The 24,841-nt window shown below is 42.3% G+C and overlaps 1 protein-coding gene across 1 annotated transcript in view; it reads left to right on the forward strand.

Moving 5' to 3' along the window:
* The window catches only part of Col22a1 (collagen type XXII alpha 1 chain), a 248,560-nt gene that overhangs the window by 156,976 nt on the left and 66,743 nt on the right, over nucleotides 1–24,841 (forward strand). The window contains exons 40-43 of the mRNA XM_021183654.2: nucleotides 2,797–2,874; nucleotides 19,069–19,104; nucleotides 20,757–20,810; nucleotides 21,906–21,950. Coding sequence (XP_021039313.1) covers nucleotides 2,797–2,874; nucleotides 19,069–19,104; nucleotides 20,757–20,810; nucleotides 21,906–21,950 — 213 coding nt within the window. The remainder of the gene's footprint in view (nucleotides 1–2,796; nucleotides 2,875–19,068; nucleotides 19,105–20,756; nucleotides 20,811–21,905; nucleotides 21,951–24,841) is intronic.

The following is a 24,841-nucleotide window of genomic DNA, read 5'->3' on the forward strand; positions in this document are numbered from 1 at the left end:
CCTGTCCCATGGTTTATCTGCCACCAGTTCTTTACAAGAATGAAGACGGTCAGGTAGGAATAGCTCAGACATAATCGGGTGACTCTTGGTTTGGCCCCAAGATAGTGACATGTACCTCCTGTAGCCTTGGGAAGACTTTTCCACTTTAGAACCATCATCAATAAAAGAGTCTACCAAGATTCCCTGCAACTTATATGTAATCATGCAGAAGGAAAGTGACTATAAATTTGAGAGACATACCAAGCATTGCATTTACAGTGATACCATTTTACCACAAGAGTTTGCAGAAAGAAAAATTAGGTGGGCACATACAAAGTTAAATAAATCCATTCCTTCTGAACTTTGCTTTTGCTTTTTAATAATCTACTGAGTGCAACTGTGGCTTCCTGTGTGCTTGTGGAAGTGGGGCTATCCCCTGGGAATGGGCAGCTTGCCAACCATGGTCAGAGAAGCATCTATATGCTGTGGCCAGTTGTTAATGCAGAGACTCATAACTGTTCAACGTTCAAAGATGAAGGTGAGTATCAGCTGTAAAGGGACATTGATATAGTCCTCTCACACATGAGGCTCAGGGCACCCAGCAAAAGAACAAGAAGAAAGACCTTGACAGACAGGGGAAAGTGCTGTGGGGTGTTTGGAAATGACGTGGCTGGTGTGCACACAAACTCACAGCAGCAGCGACTACTTGCTCAAGGATCAGGGTTACTTTCTTTCTTTCTTTTTTTCTACCTTATTTATTTATTATTTTTTTTAGATATTTTCTTTATTTACATTTCAAATGCTATGCCAAAAGTTCCCTGCCCTGCTCCCCTACCCACCCGCTCCCAATTCTTGGCCCTGGCATTCCCCTGTACTGGGGCATATAAAGTTTGCAAGACCAAGGGACCTCTCTTTCCAATGATGGCCGACTAGGCCATCTTCTGCTACATATGCAGCTAGAGACACGAGCTCCGGGGGTACTGGTTAGTTCATATTGTTGTTCCACCTATCGGGTTGCAGACCCATTTAGCTCCTTGGGTACTTTCTCTAGCTCCTCCATTGGGGGCCCTGTGTTCCATCTAATAGCTGACTGTGAGCATCCACTTTTGTATTTGTCAGGCACTGGCATAGCCTCACTCGAGACAGCTATATCAGGGTCCTTTCAGCAAAACTTTGCTGGCATATGCAATAGTGTCTGGGTTTGGTGGCTGATTATGGGATGGATCCCCGGGTAGGGTAGTCTCTGGATGGTCCATCCTTTCATCTTAGCTCCAAACTTTGTCTCTGCAACTCCTTCCATGGGTGTTTTTTCCCCTATTCTAAGGAGGAATGAAGTATCCACACTTTGGTCTTCGTTCTTGATTTTTTTCGTGTTTTGCAAATTGTATCTTGGGTATTCTAAGTTTCTGGGCTAATATCCACTTATCAGTGAGTGCATACAGTGTTACTTTCTTAAAGGTTCTGAATGCAAGAGTTGTCAGTGGCCATTATAGCCAAAAAAATGTAGCGTGTTTAATAATGATATTTTAAATGCTTAAAAACATAATTATTAATAAATCAATGTTTCTTAGAGTCAGATTTCTGAACATAATCTCTTTGACTCTTCATGACCAGCTTCTGGGCTGTTTCTGTTTGTGAAACAAATTGACTCATTCCAGGGATATTAAGTGGCCTCAGGAATGATGCCTACCACTGCATTGTCAGGCTGGAGATGTAGGTAAACAATCCCTCATGTAACATTTTGCTGTATATTCTGAATTTGGGTTTTAAGAAACAGTCCTAGGGAAACAGCATCTCCTGATGCTGTCTGTAGGGCTCAGGGAGGCATAGAAAACAAATTCATTGGCAGTTAGGCACCTAAAATCTAACTATTTATGCAAAATGGGGTGATCCAAGACTGGAAATGCCGGTGTCAGCAGCAGTCAGGCTTGCTGCCCACTTGGAATCAGTGTTGGAACCCAAGACTCCTTTAAGATGGCAGAAATGAAAACAATAAAAACTAGAACATTGACTTCCTTCTGTGGGAAATGGCAAAGCCTTTTCCTCTCCTCTTCCCTTCTCTATCACATCCAGAAGGTCACATGGTGAAAACAGCAGCAAAGATAGCAGCTGGCTCATGGAGACCAGGTGGCAGGGTTGCACACATGTTATCATCATGCTTAACATATTTAACCAGTGTACCACTATGCTGGCTCAGGTGCTCAGATGTGCCACTCTGATAGGGAAAGAAACATGCCCAGGGACCTTTTCATGGTTTTAAGTGCTGAGGCTACAATGTAAAGTTGAGTCTCCAACATCCAAACCTATTCTTTGTGAAACTTCTTCAAGTGGCCTACCTTGGGTTAGCTTTAAGACCACATCTGCCACCACACCCAGAAGAGCTAATCACAAAATGTAGGTATTGGGAAAGTCTGGAAACATCAGCATCCATATGTTAATTTACTGATGGTGTGGGAACTGAGTTGAAATGTGGCAGTACATGTATGGTTGGGATGGAGGTATGGTGACGCAGTAGATATGTGTTCTCTCCAACATGGGGAGTACTCTTAGTTTCCTAATCACAGTTGGGGTCATGCTCAAATTGGGGGAGGTTTGAGATACACATGATCACAATTATGGGGGCTCTGGTCCATGTAGGGCTGGACCAAGAGAGAAGATGTGTTCCTGTTGTGCATATTGTAATGGAGGTTGGACAGGTGATGGGTGAGTAGCTGATGGAGCCACACTGAGGATTCTGTGAGACACATAGTTCTTATTATACGTTGTGACTGATCTTTCCAGCATTAACCTGTTAATCCTGTCTTTTGGCTTCCCTAGGGTGACCGAGGAACACCTGGGATTCCTGGCTCTCCTGGCAGCCGTGGTGACCCAGGCATTGGGGTTGCTGGTCCACCTGTGAGTCTTTGTTCAGCTATCCTTATTCTCAGCTCCCACTGTGAATCCCTGCTAGATCCCTTGAGGAGATAGTCCTGTTTCAGCTCATATACCAGGGGGTTTGTGTGTCCTTGGGACCATTGAATGCAGACCTGTATGGCTGTGGTTGGTACACAATTTGTTGTACTTCTAATGGGGACAAGAAGAACACAACTTTGGGTCTGATTCAAAACAATGGCAACAAATCTCACTAATTTTGTATTGGTTCTTTCATAATTCCACTGCATATGTGTGTATGTACTTGGGTCGTAATCCTCACTATTATCTTCTCCATTTCTTCCTTCCTTCCATTGGACCCCTTCTTCCTAGCATGTTGTCCTCCTGTTTCCATGTCTCTTGCATGTTTCCAACTGAAATTAATTAGGCTTCCCTGTGTGAACACAGTTGTGGGCTTATTTCCTTGAGCAAGGACACTCCTTGTACAACTGACTACCGTTTAAGAGTTTGACTTCTCTCCAGGCAAGTGTCTCTAGGTTCTCAGGCCTGGTTGGAGTCTTATTACTCTGGCCCTTTTTCATGATGCTGTATCAATGTGCCCAGTATTGTTGCAGATAGTGACTGGCAGGTGTGATTTCACACAATGTTTTTAAAGGAAACAAAAAAACAAAAACCATGACTCATGAACCAAAGTTTGAGTAACAAAATCATAGCCAATAAAATTAGGCCGGGGAAGGACTGTGATGTGGGGAAGCATTGTAGTTTTGTATATTTCTGGACCAAAATGTTAGTTACCCTGATTCTTCTAATTAGTAAATGTGAGAAATGAAATGGGATCATGGCTGTAAAACAGCATCCACAAGCCATCCTCACAGTGTGGGTTTTAAGGAGTGGTTTACATCATCGTGTGGGTACAGACTGGTGAGACCCAGGGAACTTGTAGCTTTGTTGTCTCTGAGTTATACAGTTTCTTCCAAGTCCTAGTCCCAGTGAAGGCTCACTCTCAGCCAGTCATCCTCTATAGAAGACACACTTCATCCCAAACCAGGACACATGGCACTACAATTTAGAATTCTTTTAAGTGAGGAGCTACCTATCTTTTCTTGAGAATAGAATCATGTTTCGTGTCTTCTTGCCATCACAGAAGCATGCCTTTTCTTCTCCCTGTCAGTGAGTGATAGCTTTCAGAATTGAAGGACAATTTTCAATCTGAGCCTTTCTCCTCTCCCATCTGCTCTCTTGTATGCTAAAGGCAGAATATTGATTCAGCTTCAACTGAATATTTTCTTCTTGACAGCCAGCCATGTCTTACTATTACTTGAGAGAAGCTCAAATACTCAGCTAAGCCTTGGAATAGCTCATGTACCCACGTATAATTATTATTTTAAGCCATGGACCCAACTTCACCCCTGCTAAACATAACCTGGCTAGAAACCAGAACAGCACATGAGACAGTCTCTGCTTTTTCCACACTCGAGAAATGCAGACCACAACCAAAAGCATCTTAAGTAATGTCATTATTTTTATTATTTAATTTTATTGAGAATTTCAGATAGAGTTCTGTATTCAGATCATTGCCCCCCCAACTCATCCTGTGCCTTTCTCTCAGTCCTTACCCTATTCATGACCTCTTGTCTTTATTATTGCTGTGTAGTGTGAGTGTGTGTGTGTGTGTGTGTGTGTGTGCATGCATGTTTTTGTAAATATAGCCTACTGAAATCATCTACTGTTGCTTGTTTGTTTATGTGTTTAGGGCTGGCTTCTTGTTATTAGATAGCTATTGATTACATATATCTCTTCATTTAGGGGTGAGGTTTTATAAGATTCCCACTATCCATAATATTGCTGAGATTTTCTGGATGCGACTTGGGTACATATAAAGAAAACACCATATTCCAGTAGACATCTTAATCCTTAGTTTTATAATCTTTCCTCCCCTATCTTCTACAGCATGCTCTGAGCCTTTGATGTAAGGAGTATGTTGCAGCTATGTTACTTGAAATGGTCAGATGTTCTTTGCCTTTTGGCCAGTTGTGGATTCCTAGAGTGTTCTCCAACTGCTAAAAAAGAAGTTTCTTTAATGGGGGTTGAGAGCTACACTCATCTGTGGGTATAAGAATAAATATTTATATGTAGTTAGAAATTATACTGGCTCATGATAATGGCAGTAGTGGGTTCTCCCCTGGGGTCCATGGCCTTATTACTATGGATAGTGGGCTTATTTATAATACCCACCATAAATTCTCTCTCTTTGTGCAGTTGAGCAATCCTTACATCCAATTAGACAGCTTTTGTTTGTCTATAAAGTATAAGTGGCCCTGTTGTACTTTTAGGGATATCTCAGTGTTGTGTCATTGTTGTGGCTCATAGGCCAAGTAATACAATTCTTCATATATAACTCCCAAAAGATAGAGATCAAATTTATTATCTATGATATCATATAAAATATAAACTCCCTTTGCCTTTCTCTGTGTTCTTTGTAATCTGAGTCAGTTTAGGCCTCTCCCCTCACACATGGATTTCTGTTCCTCAACTCCCCAACAAGCCTGGGAACCTCCCCACTGGAAAAGTCCACCCCCATCCTACTGGCAATGAGGATTCCTTCAGGGTGACAGAATTACAAAGGGTTTCTGGGCCTTCTTGGTTTCCATAGACACCGTGGTAGGAACAAATGAATTTCCTTGGGGTGGTCTCATCTGATTTGTTTTTTTTTTTATCAGAAATTTTTAGCTAGAATTTCTAGAGATCAAAGGACTCTCTCTCTCTGTCTCTCTCTCTCTGTCTCTCTGTCTCTGTCTCTGTCTCTGTCTCTCTCTCTCTCTCTCTCTCTCTCTATATATATATATATATATATATACATATATATATATATATATATATATATTAATGTCTTGGACTTTTTTTTAGTGTCTAGTAACTAGAAAGAACAAAAGATAAAGAAACAATAACCCAGACTTCTTGTTTGTGAAGTCCTCCTCTCCAAAGGAGTCCTTTCCCTGGAGTTAGGAGTTTGATTCCTGACAGAATTGACCCTTAGTAAAGGAGATGCCATGCCGAGGGCCTACTGTATGGTTGTCCCTTTGTTTCCTGTCCACTCCTTGAGGATGTGGCACATCAAGCCATCATTATACAGCCAGGCAGCAGAGGTGAAACATTTCACCCCAAATCTAGCTAGCTAAAATCACCAATGAAGTATCTTCCTGCCTAACCAATGCCACAGGAAAAGTAATTTGCTGGCGGCAGCCAAGAGACTGTAAATCAACTCTTTAGTGCATGTCTGCCACTTGAGTTTATTAAAAGCTTCCTGGTGGATAAAACCATATTGCATTACCATAAATCTCATTGGCTAGCAGCCTAGGCTGGTGATGGCCTGAGAAGCTGCATGAGAGGCCATGCAGGACTTGCTGCTAGCAGGTGTGGGAAGCAGAGGTAAGGGAGTGATGTGTCAAGTTACTGGGGAACATAGATCTTTGCTGAGCAGTCTAGTGTCTCTCTGTGTTTCATGCTAGGGAGCAAAGGATCATATTCAATATTGCACTCCTAGGCAAGGTAAGTTATCCTTCAAAGATAAGGTGGGTATCCCAACCATGAGTTTGAGAGATGATCTTTGAAATTCACTCTTAGAAGGTAACAAAATGAGCTAGAAGAAGAAAGCCCATATATGGTTTGTTATCAAGCATATGTGTATTGTAGGCAGCTGAGTCCTGCTGTACTAACTCCTGGGTAACTACAAGCTACACTCTCAGAGATTTCCTGTGAAAACAACAAGGGATCTAGAGGATTGATGTACCAATACCATAGCTAGAGATCTGCTCTCAGGAACTGGGCTTTGGGCTTGAGCCCTACATATTCCTCTGGCTAAAGAAGCCCTGGGACAGGAACATGGGAGAGATCGTGTTGTAAGCTGCCCTCTGGCTCCTTCCTCCTGAGCTTGTGTTTTAAACTTTTATCATTTATAGACTTTGCTCTCTCCAGGAGCTGGTCTGCTGCCTGTTGCTCCATCAGCAGGCAGGAGGCAGTATGGTGAAGCAGTGACTTGGGGTTTTGACTCCCTGCTTCTAGACCTTCACAAACAAAATCTTTCCATCTTCAAGTTGTCTCTGGTCTCCTTTTGGTAAGATTTAAAAGCTAAAGCATGAGCTCACTCGGACTTTGGAGAGATCAAAGTTCATAGGCTTGATACCAGAAATTCTAAGGACAACGCTCTCTCTGACAACAACATAACTCAGGACAGGCTATTTCCTACTCTGACCATTGGCTTCCATATGGATCAATTGCCTCCAATTTCAGCATCATCAGAACATATCCATCTTGAGTACATGCCACAGACATATACATATATATATCACACAGGCACCCATGCACAAATAATAAGGCACATGCGAATGCACACACTCATTTCTATACTTATGGCTGCTGATCAATGCAGCTAGGGGAAACTGACAAGACAGAGACCAAGGGTCTGGCATGTGGTGTATACCTTCTGTTTATCTCTGCTCTTGTGTTGAACTCTGGTCCTATTTTCAAAAAGTTGATCATGTCTCTTCCTTTTACTATAGGCATATTAGGAAGTAAAGTAAGTTGTTATTTTTGAGACATTATGTTTGTTCATGCCTATGGTGTATCTTATATGCTAGGGGCAGAGGACAGTGACTCCCAGAACCTAGTATGCTCCTTGTATGAGACAAGCCATTTCTATGACACATGAACAAGATTCAATAGATCAGGGTTAAGAAATGCCAAGAGTCACTGAAATCTGACTAAGAAAAGATAGGGATGCTACTCAGGGGCAGACAGATGAAAAAGTTTAAGAGCAAGGTGTTTCATAGAGAAGAGATGCCAGGCACAAAAAGAATGCCAGGCTTTGAACAGAAGAGAACTAGTCTCCCCTCCCTATTCTCTCTGTCATTTCATCTCTCTTATGCTACAGAATGATAGATATACCAACCGTAGGAAGAATAGTACAGTGAGTCCCTCGCACCTCATGTGGTTTTATGTGCTGGCTTCTTTTTATGTCAACTTGACCCAAACTAGAGTTATTTTGGAAGAGAGAATCTCAGTTGAGAAAATGCCTCCCCCTGCCACCAGATTGGCCTGTGGGCAAGCCTGTGGTATACTTTCTTGCTTGATGGTTGATGTGGGAGGGCCAGGCTCACTGTGAGTGGTGTCATTCCTAGGCTGGTAGTACTGGGTGCTCTGAGTCAGAAGGCTGAGCAAGCCTTGAGGAGCAAGCCAATAAGCAGTATTGCTTCATGGCCTCTGCATCAGCTTTTGCCTCTAGGTCCCTGCCTTGAGTTCCTTCCCTAACTTCCCTTAGTGATAGACTGTTGCCTGAACCTGTGAACTGAAATAAACCCTTTCCCTACCTCTAGCTTCTTTTGGTCATGGTGTTTTATCACAGCAACCAACACAAATTCTAAAACAGTCACCCATCAAGATCTCTAACTTGGTACCTATTTTTCTTTCATCTTTTGATCCTCTTATTTTGAATCATTCTCAGAAATACATAATTTTACCCCTATATATTTTTAGACTATATTTATGAAAGATAATGATATTTAAAGTGTTACTAAAACTTCATCATCACACACAGAAAACATGGTGCCAAATACACTGGTGTCACTCAACTTTTAACTGTTAAACCAGTACCCTATTCAGCAAATTTCTCTATTTAAATCAAGAGCCAAGTGAACAATTGTTCAGTCTTTCAAAACACCTTTGCATAATTTCTAACTTGTAGATTTCTCATCTTTTTTTTTTTTTTGGCTACTTGTTTATAGAAGAAGTCAGGCTTATTGTTTGTTCCAGAGGGTTGTTTTAGGTTTGCTAACAGTATTCACTAATTCAGTAGTTTAACAGGAGTTGCCACCCTTGTAGGCCTCGTCAGTTAGTTTCCAAGTCAGAGGCTTGATCAGACTCAGGTTTGATGTTTTTGGCAAGACTTCACAGATGGACCATTGCACATCAGGAAGCACATAAGGCTGTCTGGTGGGTCTCTCTCTGTGATGTTCACACCCTTTTGATGTCTAAAGCTCCCTCAATTAACACATCAAGGGCTGCAAATTGGTGCTGTGGTAGCTCTGTAGATTGATTCTTCTGTCTTTATTAGGGGGGCTTTTTCTCTATAGAGAGCTTCCTCCTCTACAACCCATCTACTTAGATTATGTACCTAGTGTGAAGGGAAATTCTTGGGTCTTCCCCAGTGAATGCTTTCACATAATGTCTTTCAGAGACGACCCATTAGACTTTTGATGGAATGTTTTACAGAATATTTAAACTCAAGGATTTAAATGCATTTTGTGTTTTAATATATCTTTTTGATGTTCAAATTGTTTTAGCTTATTTTCATAGGAGCCTGTGCAAGTTGAACCTGAGTCCTTTGATACAGGACCTAGCAGCCTTTGGTAACTCTCTTGCTTGTCTATGGCTTAGAGGTCTCGGTGTGGCTTGATCTCTGACTATACCACCACGAAGCAGTCATAATTTTTCCAGGTGGAAAATGGTACCAAAGGATGAATCAGGGTGTTTACTAAAATGACTTTGGGCATGTATATCAGATTATGTGTTAGTTACCTCTCTAATCACTGTGATAGGGTACCCAGCAAAGACAGGGCAAAGGAAGAATGGTTTGTTTTTCTAAGATAACAGTTTGGGAGATATAGTCCATTATGGCTGTTCATGCATAGCTGTGAGATTAGCTCACATTGAAGCAGCAGGAGGGGGAGAGGCTGGCTGATGCTATGTCAACAGCATGGAAGTATAGTTTAGGCTAGAGTCAAGCCCAGGCTACAACACCCAGGACTCTTATAGCTTCTTCCCACTTCCTCCAGGTAGCCTTCATCTCCATAGTGTTCTATAACTTTCTCAATAGCATCATCATCTGGAGAACAAGTATTGAGAAAAGTGCACTCCTGGACCACTACAAAGCCTTTCAAGGAGATACATAGGCTTCAGACTAGGAAGGAAATCACCATGCAATCCTCTTCCACAACACACTTAAAATATTTTTTATTGATTTTTTTTGAAAATTTAACACATGTATACAATATATTTTGATCCTGTCCATCCTCTACTTCTCCCTCTAACTCCTCCCAGATCCATCTCACAGCCCATCTCAAATCTATATCCTCTTTTTAAAACTCACTTAACGCGCGGGACCTGAGACTGCATTAGTTAGGGAAGCAGAAACCGGCCTGAGTAGGGCCACAGGCCTCATCCGGCCGGATCAGCACCAGGGGAGCTAGAGTGCAGGGTCGGCTGACACCCACCAGCTACCCACGACCCTCGCCACAGGATTTTGAGACTGCTGGTGAGTGGAACACAGCTTCTGCTCCAGTCCAATCACGCGGGACCCGAGACTGCTCTGGTTGGGGAGGCAGAAATACGGCCTACATAGGGCCACAAGCCTCTTCCTGTCAGAAAAGCACCTGGGTAGCTAGGGCGCAGGGTCGGCTGACACTCGCCAGCTACCCACAACACCCGCCACAGGATCTTAAGACTTCTGGAGAGTGGAACACAGCTTCTGCTCCAATCCAATTGCGCGTGGGACCTGAGACTGCATTAGTTAGGGAAGCAGAAAACCGGCCTGAGTAGGACCACAGGCCTCTTCCGGCTGGACCAGCACCGGGGTACCGCCAGCTACCCACGACCCCAGCCACAGGATTTTGAGACTGCTGGTGAGTGGAACACAGCTTCTGCTCCAATCTTTAAACAGTGACAACGACAACAACCAACCCCAGAGATTACCAGATGGCGAAAGGTAAACATAATAATCTTACTAACAGAAACCAAGACCACTCACCATCATCAGAACCCAGCACTCCCACTTCGCCCAGTCCAGGGCACCCCAACACACCGGAAAAGCTAGACACGGATCTAAAAGCATATCTCCTGATGATGATAGAGGACTTCAAGAAGGACTTTAATAACACACTTAAAGAAATACAAAGGAACGCTGGTAAACAGGTAGAAGACAATAAAGAGGAAGCACAAAAATCCCTTAAAGAATTGCAGGAGAACACTGCTAAAGAGTTACAAATCCTTAAAGAAAAACAGGATAACATAATCAAACAGGTAGAAGTCCTTAATGAAAAACAGGAAAATACATCCAAACAGATGATGGAAGTGAACAAAACCATACTAGACCTAAAAAGGGAAGTAGATACAATAAAGAAAACCCAAAATGAGGCAACACTGGAGATAGAAACCCTAGGAAAGAAATCTGGAACCATAGATACCAGCATCAGCAACAGAATACAAGAGATGGAAGAGAGAATCTCAGGTGCAGAAGATTCCATAGAGAACATCGGCACAACAATCAAGGAAAATGTAAAATGCAAGAAGCTCCTAACTCAAAACATTCAAGAAATACAGGACACAATGAGAAGACCAAACCTACGGATAATAGGAGTGGATGAGAATGAAGATTTTCAACTCAAAGGACCAGCAAACATCTTCAACAAAATTATAGAAGAAAACTTCCCAAATCTAAAGAAAGAGATGCCCATGAACATACAAGAAGCCTACAGAACTCCAAATAGACTGGACCAGAAAAGAAATACCTCCAGACACATAATAATCAGAACAACAAATGCTCTAAATAAAGATAGAATACTAAAAGCAGTAAGAGAAAAAGGCCAAGTAACATATAAAGGCAAGCCTATCAGAATTACACCAGATTTTTCACCAGAAACTATGAGAGCCAGAAGATCCTGGACGGATGTTATACAGACACTAAAAGAACACAAATTCCAGCCCAGGCTACTATACCCAGCCAAACTCTCAATTAACATAGATGGAGAAACCAAAGTATTCCACAACAAAACCAAATTCACGAATTATCTCTCCACGAATCCAGCCCTTCAAAGGATAATAACAGAAAAAAACCAATACAAGGACAGGAACCACGCCCTAGAAACAACAAGAAGGTAATCTCTCAACAAACCTAAAAGAAGACAGCCACAAGAACAGAATGCCAACTTTAACAACAAAAATAACAGGAAACAACAATTACTTTTCCTTAATATCTCTTAATATCAATGGACTCAACTCCCAATAAAAAGACATAGACTAACAAACTGGCTACACAAACAAGACCCAACATTTTGCTGCTTACAGGAAACTCATCTCAGAGAAAAAGATAGACACTACCTCAGATTGAAAGGCTGGAAAACAATTTTCCAAGCAAATGGTATGAAGAAACAAGCTGGAGTAGCCATTCTAATATCTGATAAGATTGACTTCCAACCCAAAGTCATCAAAAAAGACAGGGAGGGGCACTTCATACTCATCAAAGGTAAAATCCTCCAAGAGGAACTATCAATCCTGAATATCTATGCTCCAAATACAAAGGCAGCCACATTCATTAAAGAAACTTTAGTAAATCTCAAAGCACACATTGCACCTCATACAATAATAGTAGGAGACTTCAACACACCACTTTCACCAATGGACAGATCATGGAAAGAGAAACTAAACAGGGACACAGTGAAACTAACAGAAGTTATGAATCAAATGCATCTGGCAGATATCTACAGAACATTCTATCCTAAAACAAAAGGATATACCTTCTTCTCAGCACCTCATGGTACTTTCTCCAAAATTGACCACATAATTGGTCACAAAACAGGCCTCAACAGATACAAAAATATTGAAATTGTCCCATGCATCCTATCAGATCACCATGGACTAAGGCTGATCTTCAATAACAAAATAAATAATAGAAAGCCAACCTTCACGTGGAAACTGAACAACACTCTTCTCAATGATACCTTGGTCAAGGAAGGAATAAAGAAAGAAATTAAGGACTTTTTAGAGTTCAATGAAAATGAAGCCACAACATACCCAAACTTATGGGACGCAATGAAAGCATTTCTAAGAGGAAAACTCATAGCTCTGAGTGCCTCCAGAAGGAAACTAGAGAGAGCACACATTAGCAGCTTGACAACATACCTAAAAGCACTAGAACAAAAGGAAGCAAATTCACCCAAGAGGAGTAGACGGCAGGAAATAATCAAACTCAGGGGCGAAATCAACCAAGTGGAAACAAGAAAAACTATTCAAAGAATCAACCAATCAAGGAGCTGGTTCTTTGAGAAAATCAACAAGATAGATAAACCCTTAGCCAGACTCACTAGAGGGCACAGGGAAAGCATCCTAATTAACAAAATCAGAAATGAAAAAGGAGACATAACAACAGATCCTGAAGACATCCAAAACACCATCAGATCCTTCTACCAAAGGCTATACTCAACAAAACTGGAGAACCTGGATGAAATAGAGAAGTTCCTAGACAGATACCAGGTACCAAAGTTGAATCAAGATCAGGTTAATGATCTAAACAGCCCTATATCCCCCAAAGAAATAGAAGCAGTCATTAATAGTCTCCCAACTAAAAAAAGCCCAGAACCAGATGGGTTTAGTGCAGAGTTCTATCAGACCTTCAGAGAAGATCTAATCCCAGTTCTTCACAAACTATTCCACAAAATAGAAACAGAAGGTACTCTACCCAACTCATTCTATGAAGCCACAATTACTCTGATACCTAAACCACAAAAAGACCCAACAAAGATAGAAAACTTCAGACCAATATCCCTTATGAATATTGATGCAAAAATCCTCAATAAAGTTCTTGCTAACCGAATCCAAGAACACATCAAAACAATCATCCATCCTGACCAAGTAGGTTTCATCCCAGGGATGCAGGGATGGTTCAATATACGGAAATCCATCAACGTAATCTAGTATATAAACAAACTCAAAGACAAAAACCACATGGTCATCTCGTTAGATGCGGAAAAAGCATTTGACAAGATCCAACACCCATTCATGATAAAAGTCTTGGAAAGATCAGGAATTCAAGGCCCATACCTAAACATGATAAAAGCAATCTACAGCAAACCAGTAGCCAACATCAAAGTAAATGGTCAGAAGCTTGAAGCAATCCCTCTAAAATCAGGGACTAGACAAGGCTGTCCACTTTCTCCATACCTATTCAACATTGTACTTGAAGTCCTAGCCAGAGCAATTCGACAACAAAAGGAGATCAAAGGGATACAAATTGGAAAAGATGAAGTCAAAATATCACTCTTTGCAGATGATATGATAGTATATATAAGTGACCCTAAAAACTCCACCAGAGAACTCCTAAGCCTGATAAACAGCTTCGGTGAAGTAGCTGGATATAAAATTAACTCAAACAAATCAATGGCCTTTCTCTACACAAAGAATAAACAGGCTGAGAAAGAAATTAGGGAAACAACACCCTTCTCAATAGTCACAAATAATATAAAATATCTTGGCGTGACTCTAACTAAGGAAGTGAAAGATCTGTATAATAAAAACTTCAAGTCTCTGAAGAAAGAAATTATAGAAGATCTCAGAAGATGGAAAGATCTCCCATGCTCATGGATTGGCAGGATCAACATTGTAAAAATGGCTATCTTGCCAAAAGCAATCTACAGATTCAATGCAATCCCCATCAAAATTCCAAATCAATTCTTGAACGAATTAGAATGTGCAATCTGCAAATTCATCTGGAATAACAAAAAACCTAGGATAGCAAAAACTCTTCTCAAGGATAAAAGAACCTCTGGTGGAATCACCATGCCGGACCTAAAGCTCTACTACAGAGCAATTGTGATAAAAACTGCATGGTACTGGTATAGTGACAGACAAATAGACCAATGGAATAGAATTGAAGACGCAGAAATGAACCCACACACCTACGGTCACTTGATCTTTGACAAGGGAGCTAAAAACATCCAGTGGAAGAAAGACAGCATTTTCAACAAATGGTGCTGGCACAACTGGTTGTTAACATGTAGAAGAATGCGAATCGATCCATTCCTATCTCCTTGTACTAAGGTCAAGTCTAAGTGGATCAAGGAACTTCACATAAAACCAGAGACACTGAAACTTATAGAGGAGAAAGTGGGGAAAAGCCTTGAAGATATGGGCACAGGGGGAAAATTCCTGAATAGAACAGTAATGGCTTGTGCTGTAAGATCGAGAATTGACAAGTGGGACCTCATGAAACTACAAAGCTTCTGCAAGGCTAAAGACACCATCAATAAGACAAAAAAACCACCAACAGATTGGGAAAGGATCTTCACCTATCCTAAATCAGATAAGGGACTAATATCCAATATATATAAAGAACTCAAGAAGGTGGACTCCAGAAAGTCAAATAACCCCATTAAAAAATGGGGCTCAGAACTGAACAAAGAATTCTCACCTGAGGAATACCGAATGGCAGAGAAGCACCTGAAAAAATGTTCAACATCCTTAATCATCAGGGAAATGCAACTCAAAACAACCCTGAGATTCCACCTCACACCAGTCAGAATGGCTAAGATCAAAAATTCAGGTGACAGCAGATGCTGGCGAGGATGTGGAGAAAGAGGAACACTTCTCCATTGTTGGTGGGATTGCAAGCTTGTACAACCACTCTGTAAATCAGTCTGGCGGTTCCTCAGAAAATTGGACATAGTACTACAGGAGGATCCAGCAATACCTCTCTCGGGCATATATCCAGAAGATGTCCCAACCTGTAAAAAGGACACATGCTCCACTATGTTCATAGCAGCCCTATTTATAATAGCCAGAAGCTGGAAAGAACCCAGATGTCCCTCAACAGAGGAATGGATACAGAAATTATGGTACATTTACACAATGGAGTACTACTCAGCTATTAAAAAGAATGAATTTATGAAATTCCTAGCCAAATGGATGGACCTGGAGGGCATCATCTTGAGTGAAGTAACACAATCACAAAAGAACTCACACAATATGTATTCACTGATAAGTGGATATTAGCCCAAAACTTAGGATACCCAAGATATAAGATACAATTTGCTAAACGCATGAAACTCAAGAAGAATGAAGACCAAAGTGTGGACACTATGCACCTTCTTAGAATTGGGAACAAAACACCCAGGGAAGGAGTTACAGAGACAAAGTTCGTAGCTGTGATGAAAGGATGGACCATTTAGAGACTGCTGTATCCAGGGATCCATCCCATAATCAGCTTCTAAACGCTGACACCATTGCATACACTAGCAAGATTTTGCTGAAAGGACCCAAATATAGCTGTCTCTTGTGAGACGATGCAGGGGCCTAGCAAACACAGGAGTGGATGTTCACAGTCAGCTATTGGATGTATCACAGGGCTCCCAATGGAGAAGCTAGAGAAAGTAACCAAGGAGCTAAAGGGATCTGCAACCCTATTGTTGGAACAACATGATGTACTAACCAGAACCCCGGAGCTCTTGTCTCTAGCTGCATATATATCAAAAGATGGCCTAGTCGGCCATCAATGGAAAGAGAGGCCCATTGGACTTGCAAACTTTATATGCCCCAATATAGGGGAATGCCAGGGCCAAAAGAATGGGAATGGGTGGGTAGGGAAGTGGGGGGCGCTATGGGGGACTTTTGGGATAGCATTGGAAATGTAATTGAGGAAAATATGTAATAAAAATATCAAAAATTTAAAAAAAATAAATAAATAAAATAAAATTTAAAAAAAAATAAAACTCACTTAAATATATATATATATATATATATATATATATATATATATATATATATACACACACACATAATCCAGTGATTCTAGCCGTGCTGCCTGTATACTCAAGTGTGGAGCTCTTCACTGGCATGTGGTTGAACTCCCCGGAGCCACACCCATGAAGAATACTCACTCTTCGTCTCTCAGAAGCCTCAGTTGGTGGGAGTCATGGTTGTCTACTCCCTCCATGTTGGCATGTTCACTGGCTTGATCTCATATGGGGACTATAGCTGCTGTGAGTTCATGAGCACAGTGTCCTGTCATGCCCAGAGGACAATGTTTTGCTCTGGTTCTCCCTGACCTCTGGCTCTTCTCATCTTTCTCCCCTATCTTTTGTGATGGTCCATGAGCCTTGGACAGACAGGTGTCCCATAGGTATCCCATTTTTGTCTGAGCTTCCCACTGACTTATTCTTTTGCCAGTTGTGGGTTTTGTATTAATTTCCATCCCTTCCACAAAAGCCTTGAAAAGTACATACAATAGCTGTGGGCATGCTTTTTATGGGGCAGACATCAGGTGGCTTTTCTACTCTGTATTTTCCTTTATTTCTAATAACATGGGGGGAAAGTGACCATCTAGCTTTGTATTATAATTGAAGAATAATGTTTGGAGAGGTGGAAGAATTTGCTTAAAGTCAAAATGCTAATATTTGATAAAGCTAAGATTTGAAATAACATCTTTGATTGCAAAGCCTATCCATCAAAGTTGCATAAGAAAATAATTTGGAACCTGGTTTAATGACCGAGTGAAAGGTCTTAAAGTTGGAATTTAATTTGAAAACACACTAAAAATGGCACAGTAACATTCCTTGTGCCAAGAACAGGCTGCCCTCAGAACATTTCTTTAAATAATATATTATAGCCCCATTGGAGACTACTTGAGAAGAACAAAATTCAGATGTATGATGCATTATGATTGGGCAATCGGTGGCTTCAGAGCCAGGTACAGCAGAAGTGACTTCCAAGCCCATAATTTTACCTGTTTCACTTTAGCTAAGTTACTTAATGTATTTCAGCTTCAGCTTCTCTATATCAAATGGATGACAGAGATGCCCAGTGTGCAGGCAGGCATCCTGCATGATCTTTCTCTCTATCTCTGTCTCTCTCTGTCTCTGTATCTCTGTCTCTCTCTGTGTCTGTGTCTGTGTCTCTCTCTGTCTCTCTCTGTCTCTGTCTCTCTCTTTACCTTTCTCTCTGTCTCTCTCTCTCTCTCTCTCTCTCTCTCTCTCTCTCTCTCTCTCTCTCTCTCTCTCTCTCTCTGTGTGTGTGTGTGTGTGTGTAGCATCTGATGCCCCTCTTGGCATGGAGAGCAATAGAGGAAAGTCCCCTTCTGCACACACCCCTCTGTGTCCTTATCTGGTCTTTCCTTGTTTATGGATAAGGACTCAGCCATTGCTGACTGCTGTTAAAGTTTAGAAATTGGATAATAAGAACCCATCAATAGCTAAGTGATGCTATTCACATTCCACTAGCTTTTATTAGCCAAAATATTTCTGCATAGAAAATTGCTTGCTCGTTGATGGCTGCATCCTGGTCTACCGTGCATGTAGAAAATGAATGGAAATGCTTGTGTCTGTAGAGACCATTTTTTGAGTCTCTACGCAGCAACAGAATGCAATGTTGTGGTGGATGCCCTGTCATACAAAGCCTGTGATGCTTTCTCCAGAAAAAAAAAAAAAGAAAAGAAAAGAAAAAGCACATAAATATTTATGGAATTTTGTTATGATCCATTAAATGTCCCAGTTTTACTTGTTTTGTTGTTTGTGTTCCTTTGGTGTTTGTGTATGTTTCAAACATCTTGATCCAAAACCTAGAACCCTTCTCCCGCCTCAGACAGACCTTCTTCCCTCAGGGCTCTGCTTCCCTGTTGTCTCCTTAGATCTCTGCTTCCCCTGGTATATCACTGTGTAATTGGAAAAATGCTCATCTGCTCTCTGGAAGCGCAGGGGCATACACAATAGGGGACCTGGGTACTTCATCACAATGCAGGGACCCCAGCCTTTGTGTGAGCATTCTCCTCCCTCTTGGGAATGCTTATGCTTTCCTGGGTGCTGCTACAAGATGCAGGAAATAGTGAGCTGAGGACAGGGGCATGATTAGCTCCACTATGCAGGGTTTTCCCAGGTGTGACAAGGGGAGTCCAGAGACAAAGGCATGTCAGCTTTCCATATGAAAACACCAGTCTGGTAGCAGAGTCTCGTGGCACAGGCTGATCTGTTCTTGGGAAACTGAGAGATGCTCATTGATAAACTAAACTCTGGCCTATTCAGGAGTAACCAATACTTCTCCCAGGGTATGTAAGATGGGAAACTCTGGACACACACAGTGTCCACCATGTGGGAGCATCAGTGTATGACACTAGTTCAGGAGAGGATAGAGGGATCCATATTAGCAATACACTTTACAAAACAGAGCTTGGTGGTACATGCTTGTAGTTCCAGAACTTGGGAAGTGGAGGCAAAGGGACAAAGAGTTCAAGGTTATCCTTGGCTACATAGTATTGAGGCTAACCTGGGCTATGTGAGGCCCTGGGTTTTTTGTTTGTTTGTTTGTTTGTTGTCTTGTTTTGGTTTTGAAGAATGACCACAGCATGCTTAAATGGTGATATGAACATTCTTATTTGGTTTGCTAATTTGTTTATTCTTTTCTTAGGGTCCCTCAGGACGACCAGGAGATAAAGGACCCCCGGTACAGTATGCTTTAGATGGAGGATTCTTAGCCCAAGTCTAAATCAGAGGCAATCAAAAGTCACTCAAAATTCCTCATACTAGACAGACTCTCCAAAATAGGAGTATGAGCTTATGGGAACATTGGGACGGAAGGAAGTGGCAGGTTCAGTTAATCCAACATAACATTGTAAAGTCAGGCACACCGAGACTGGTTTTGCCTGTTAGCATCTTTCCATTACAGAAGTGGAGCCCCGATTAAGTGAATTTAGTCAAATGGTAAGAAGAACTAGTTTTTGGATTCTGGCTTTACCCAGCCACAGAGCCAGGAACACATGAGAGGTTTTCTTCTTGACTTATAATGTGGAGGCAGCCGCAGCCATGATCCATTGTGGAAATTTTGGGGGGCTCATTTTATTCTAATGCAACAAGAGAGCTCCCAAGATGAATTTCTTCTCAGGAACAGCCACCAGTGTTGGCCATTTTCAAGCATTCACTGTATGCTTGCTGATGCATCTTCTGCTGCAGGGCAGCTACATCATATCCAGTCTATGGCGCTGTGCATGTATTTTAAATTGATATTCATTTGTGGTTTCCGATTAGGGAGGATAGGAAATCTTGTGGATGTTGTGCTAGATGAAGAAACTGAGGCTCAGACCAATTGAGGTTTACGGCCATGGGATTTCACAGCAAGTTATGTGGAGTAGAGCTGAGGAGCATGGGACTCGGGATGAAGGGCAGCTCAAAGACCCCCAAGGAGGCCATTTCAGCTTCTGCAGAGCAGATAGCCAATACCCTGAGAAGATGTCATTTTCCACTTGTAGATCTAAGGAAATGAAGTCCATTGCCTGATGTTTCCTAGAAAATGTCAACATAATGGGAATGATCTTAAGAAAGTGATTAGTGTCAGCCATGAGCTAAGCATTTCGTTGGCTCTTGTGCAAAGAAAGTTGTTTAACCAATAAGCATGGGGCTGGCTGTGCAACTCAAGGTGTATAGGAAGGCATTCTGGATTGGTGCTCAGGCCTGGTTCTCCATAGGAGCTATGCCTTCCACTCCAGCAAGGGGCCACAAGGGGTTAATGCATGAGGCTCATGTCAGGCTCCCACAGAAGGTTTTCCTGAGCTTTGTGTCTATGGGCTGACCACAAGTCACCATAGAGTGCATCTGGCTCAGTAAGGTTTGAGCACAGTGCTTTTGACACATGCATTATTGTCAAATTGCTGTTCATGCTGCTGTGATAGCATGCTCTGGCAAAAGCACCGTAATTAATTTAGCTCTGTGCACGGTGTAGTCTGTTGTAGCAGGGAAGACAAGGCAGCAGGAGTGTGAAGTAGGTGCTTTCATCCCATCCACAGTTAGGAGATAGGAATGAGTACAAGCTAAGCACTATGATCACCGTCTCCATTTCCTATAGCTCAGGACCTCCTGATCATGTTTAAGATGGGGTCTTCTCCCATCAGTTAGCATAACTGCGATAATCCCCAAAGATGGCCATTTTCAAGCATTCCAAAAGCTTATCTCTGAGACAAGCCTAAATTCCATTAGGACGATTGCACGTCATACCAGTGATCTCTCTGCATAGCTTATCCTTGTATAGTCATAGCCAGTGGTAGCCAGACAAAGGTGAGCCCTGTCTTCTCACAGTTGGAGCCTGTCTTTCTTTTTCATCAGGGATCTCGAGGCTTACCTGGATTCCCCGGCCCCCAGGGACCAGCTGGCCAGGATGTAAGTAAAGCAGAGTGCTATGGGGTTAGTTATGGTTTAGAGTCTTTCCATGTGAGCTCATCTAACCACCTCCTAGCCTCCCTTGTCCATGTGCCCAGCATCTGTGCTCTGCCATGTTTCTGTGGAATCTCAGAGTGTTGGTTTATGTATTTTTAATTTTCTGTCAGTTGTGGCTTTTTGAATAATTCACACTTCTTTCTTAAGCATTTTTATGATGGTTTCAGAACCCTGTAGACTTCTGGGTCTCCAGTACACTGTCTCTTAGTTCTTGGTCATTCTGTTTTGATGATGTAGGGTTTGATTCTTTTATGGACTTCTTCCTGGACCTGCTCTGTCCCCCTCTCCTCAAGGGAACAACAGGCTCAGCTGAGGCCCTTTGGGACAAGACCCATTTATGATGCTGATGGCAGACATCTTTGGTCTTCATCTCCTGGACTTTGATCCGAGATCCCAGAGTTCAGGATCTGTAGGTCCTGGATCCTTAGCAGATCCAGGCACCAGAGGCATTTGATCCATACTTACTGGCAAAATGAACAAATGGCAGCTATGAGTTTTTAATAGGGCAAAAATGCTTCATTAAGCAACAGCGTTCTCTGCTTACCTCCTGCCTGTGCTTTTTTTGGTCCCCATTAAACAGAGACAGTCCAACCTTCTTCCATTCACTGCGTTCTATTTCAGAAAGGAAGCCCCTCTAGTTCTTGTTTCCTAACATTCAGGTTTACCTGTTCCCCTGTCATTCTTACATTCGTGTATCCAAGTCATCAATGAAAGCACTTTCTTCTCAAAGCTACTTCCACCCCTCATATTTGGAATAAAAGATCAAGACAGGTTTGCATGTGGGTGTGTCTTTGCATGCACACAATGTACACAAGGTGGTTGTAGTTTGAGATTCTAGAAGGGACTAATAGAAAGGTTTATACACTTACCACTGTCACTTGGAAAGTTTAACTAGGTTCCATCTTCAGAGTTGGGTATATTGCAGTTGAGTGCAACTGAGTCCCAGTTGGCTAAGTCAGAGAGTGATGGAGGGATGTGTAGAGTAGTTAGAGAGGACCTGGTCACCACAGTGATGGCTTTCTTTCTTCTTTCTCTTAGGGTGCACCAGGAAACCCAGGAGAAAGAGGGCCTCCTGGAAAACCAGTATGTCACCTGCCGGGTCTGGATGAATGCTGACTGTCAGACAGGGTGCCAGCGAGAAATAAAGTGCAATTAAGAGAGTTCGAGAGGCTTTAACGAGGGGACCAACCAGGCAGAGGGAAGTCACTTGTGGGGGTGGCGTGGGGGGGACAGTACAACCAGGGATATGCCACGGTGTGGAGCATGTCTGCTTGTTTATAGAGCCAGGTGCTGGCTAGAATGGAGGAGTGAGAGCTGTGGATTCAAAGCCACTGCCAGAAAGCCTGGCCTGAGGCAGGTGCGCATCTTCTTACCTTCCAAGCCCTTGGCAGGACCTCCCTTTCATCCAGTTCAGCCATGGACCATCAGGGGAGGATATCCCTGAGATAGAATGAAACAAGAGACAGGACAGAGTGTGGAGCTAGTGTGGAAAATGAATAATAGTGGCATCCATTGAAAATTCCCAACTTGCCCATTTTCAATTTTGGCTGGCTTGAGTGCTGTCACCATTTAGACAGCCAGAAGTAGTTATTTTGGTTCATATGAGAATGGGGGACTGATTCTCTATGAGCTTGGGGAGGTTCTGACAGGGCCCTAGCTTGATTACAAGCCAGATGAAGATGCAACAGGTATCTCTGAGGTACAGTAATCCCATCTCCTGGGACACATCCTGAATTGGCAGTGGTGGGGGAGAGGTACCCAAGATTTAGCCAGGCGACCAGGTCATTTTTGGCCTTTTTAAGGAAGAACTCATAAGACTGGGATGTCTGTGGGTGGAAAGGGCCTCTCCATGAGGAAACAGACCATTAGAAGATGCTAAGCAAGGTCCAAGAGAGTGTGGCCATCAGGCCAAACTCAAAGGCCTGGAGACTCATCCCACAGTCTACTGTTGGAATCAAGTTGCTCAGATGGACAGAAACTTCATGATGGGTCTGATGGCTTGCTTGTCCTCTTGGCAGACATGGCTTCAGGCAAGTTCCCAAGGCACAAAGAATATTGTGGACTCATAGAACCCTCCCTGTCTTGTTAGAGCTGGTGGCCACAGCAGAGAGAAAGAGTGGGATCTTGTTCTGTCCCTGGGTCTATGACACTTTTCCATTGAAGACTTCCAGAGGGATGCATATAAGTTACATTGGAAACTATGAAAATAACTCCTTTTTCCATCATAGACCCAGCTTTATAGCAGCCAGTGAAGCTGTTTGCAAGCTATGTCATCACTGCAGGGCAAGGCCATAGTGAAACAGGTAGATGAGCAAGACTCAGACCAGAGGCACTAAAAGTCTAAATTACATCTGCCATGTGCTAGACCTTGATACTACGTTGTTAGGATAAACTGGCAGAATACAACAAATGGTGTAGGCAGTTGTATCTCACAGATGGCCATCATAGGAGCATCCCAGAGAGCTCCAGCTTTCTTCAACTAGCCCCATCCCACATGGAGCTGCACAGGGAGTGACCTATAGAGCTGTCTCACCTTCAGGCAAGGCACGACCCCTGCACCTCCCAATCAATCAATGTCAGTATGGCTTCCCTATATGTTCTAGAATGTTCTCAGCAGCAGAGGCTGGGCAGGAATAAGGAGACTCTAGGCGGGTATAGGTTGCATTGTCTTTGTTCTAACACATTCCATGTGTTACCTGAGGTCATTGAGCTTAATCTTTAGCATGTGGCCAACTCCTAAAAGGTATCCATGACACCTGGCTATACATCTTATGTTTCCTGACTTAAGTTTACCACTTCCATATAAAGCCAAAGTGACTTTCTTCATAACTTTCCTGAGGATTACAGAAAAGTGATATGAGCAAGACCCTGATGAAATTATCTCAAAGCCTTTCTGTTACCTATACTCACCCCCTTTCCTCTGTGCCTCTGTGAATAATGCCCAACATACTCAAAGGGCTCATGCCACATATTAATAAGCATAAGCAATGGTATAAGATATCATAGTACAGTGCTAACTGCCTGACAATGTCCCATGGAAGTGGTATGGACCCACCCATGCCCTGCACAACTCATACGACCTCAGAAAAACATAAATGATCTCAACTGAAAAAATTTCCCTTTTAAACTAAAAGGTTAATAAATTTCTATTAGAAAGGTCATATTTTTCTCCAGAGTATCTCATGCTGACAGATGGGAGCAAGCGACTGTCTCACTCTGATATGCCTTTAGCAACTGCATGCTAAATGGGTTCTCCTTGCCGTGCTAGTCACTCCACACACACACCTCCACTCCCCAAATCTGCGATATTCTAGCCCCAGTGTTTCTCAGAAACCTTACAATTTATTTCTCAGAGAGTTGGTTGAATTGTTGAACTTTTCAGCACAGGAGACAACATACATCTTTTATAGCCACCAGCAATTAACTTCTCAACAGCAGTCAGATGGCTTGTCAATTACAGGATGAGGCTAAGCCTCTGAGCTAAGAAGATGGAAATTTATAGAAAAATTGTCTAGGTCTTCCTCTCTTCAAGGGTCATTACTATAGACAGTTGTTGGCCCAAGCTTCCCCGTGGAGTCCATGCTCTGCCTGTAGGGAGTTGTACTATTGTGCTCCTTCCCACTGCACAATCTTCAGCTTATAGCAGAGATTTCCAGCCTGGAATGAATATTTAAGGGTACCACTCCCCTGTAAGTTGTCTTTCATTTTCCATTTTCCCCAAGTGTTCCTTGAGCCCAATGCATTCTGAATTCTCCTCCTTTCCTGTGCTGCAGGTTGGTTACAGGCATCACAGGGCATGCTCCAACTCAGGGGTTTTTGTAAGTCCAGTGGTTATAGCATCTTACACACATACCTTTAGACATGTCTCATTTCCCCTTTCCAGAACCAAATATTTTCATCCCATAGTAAAGTATGTTATTTAAAATGTACTTTCTCCCATGAGAGCTGAAAACACTGGTTTATAATCATACTAG

This window comes from Mus caroli, unplaced genomic scaffold, assembly GCF_978045245.1.
Source record: "Mus caroli unplaced genomic scaffold, Mus_caroli_1 scaffold_16, whole genome shotgun sequence".
Classification (NCBI taxonomy): domain Eukaryota; kingdom Metazoa; phylum Chordata; class Mammalia; order Rodentia; family Muridae; genus Mus; species Mus caroli.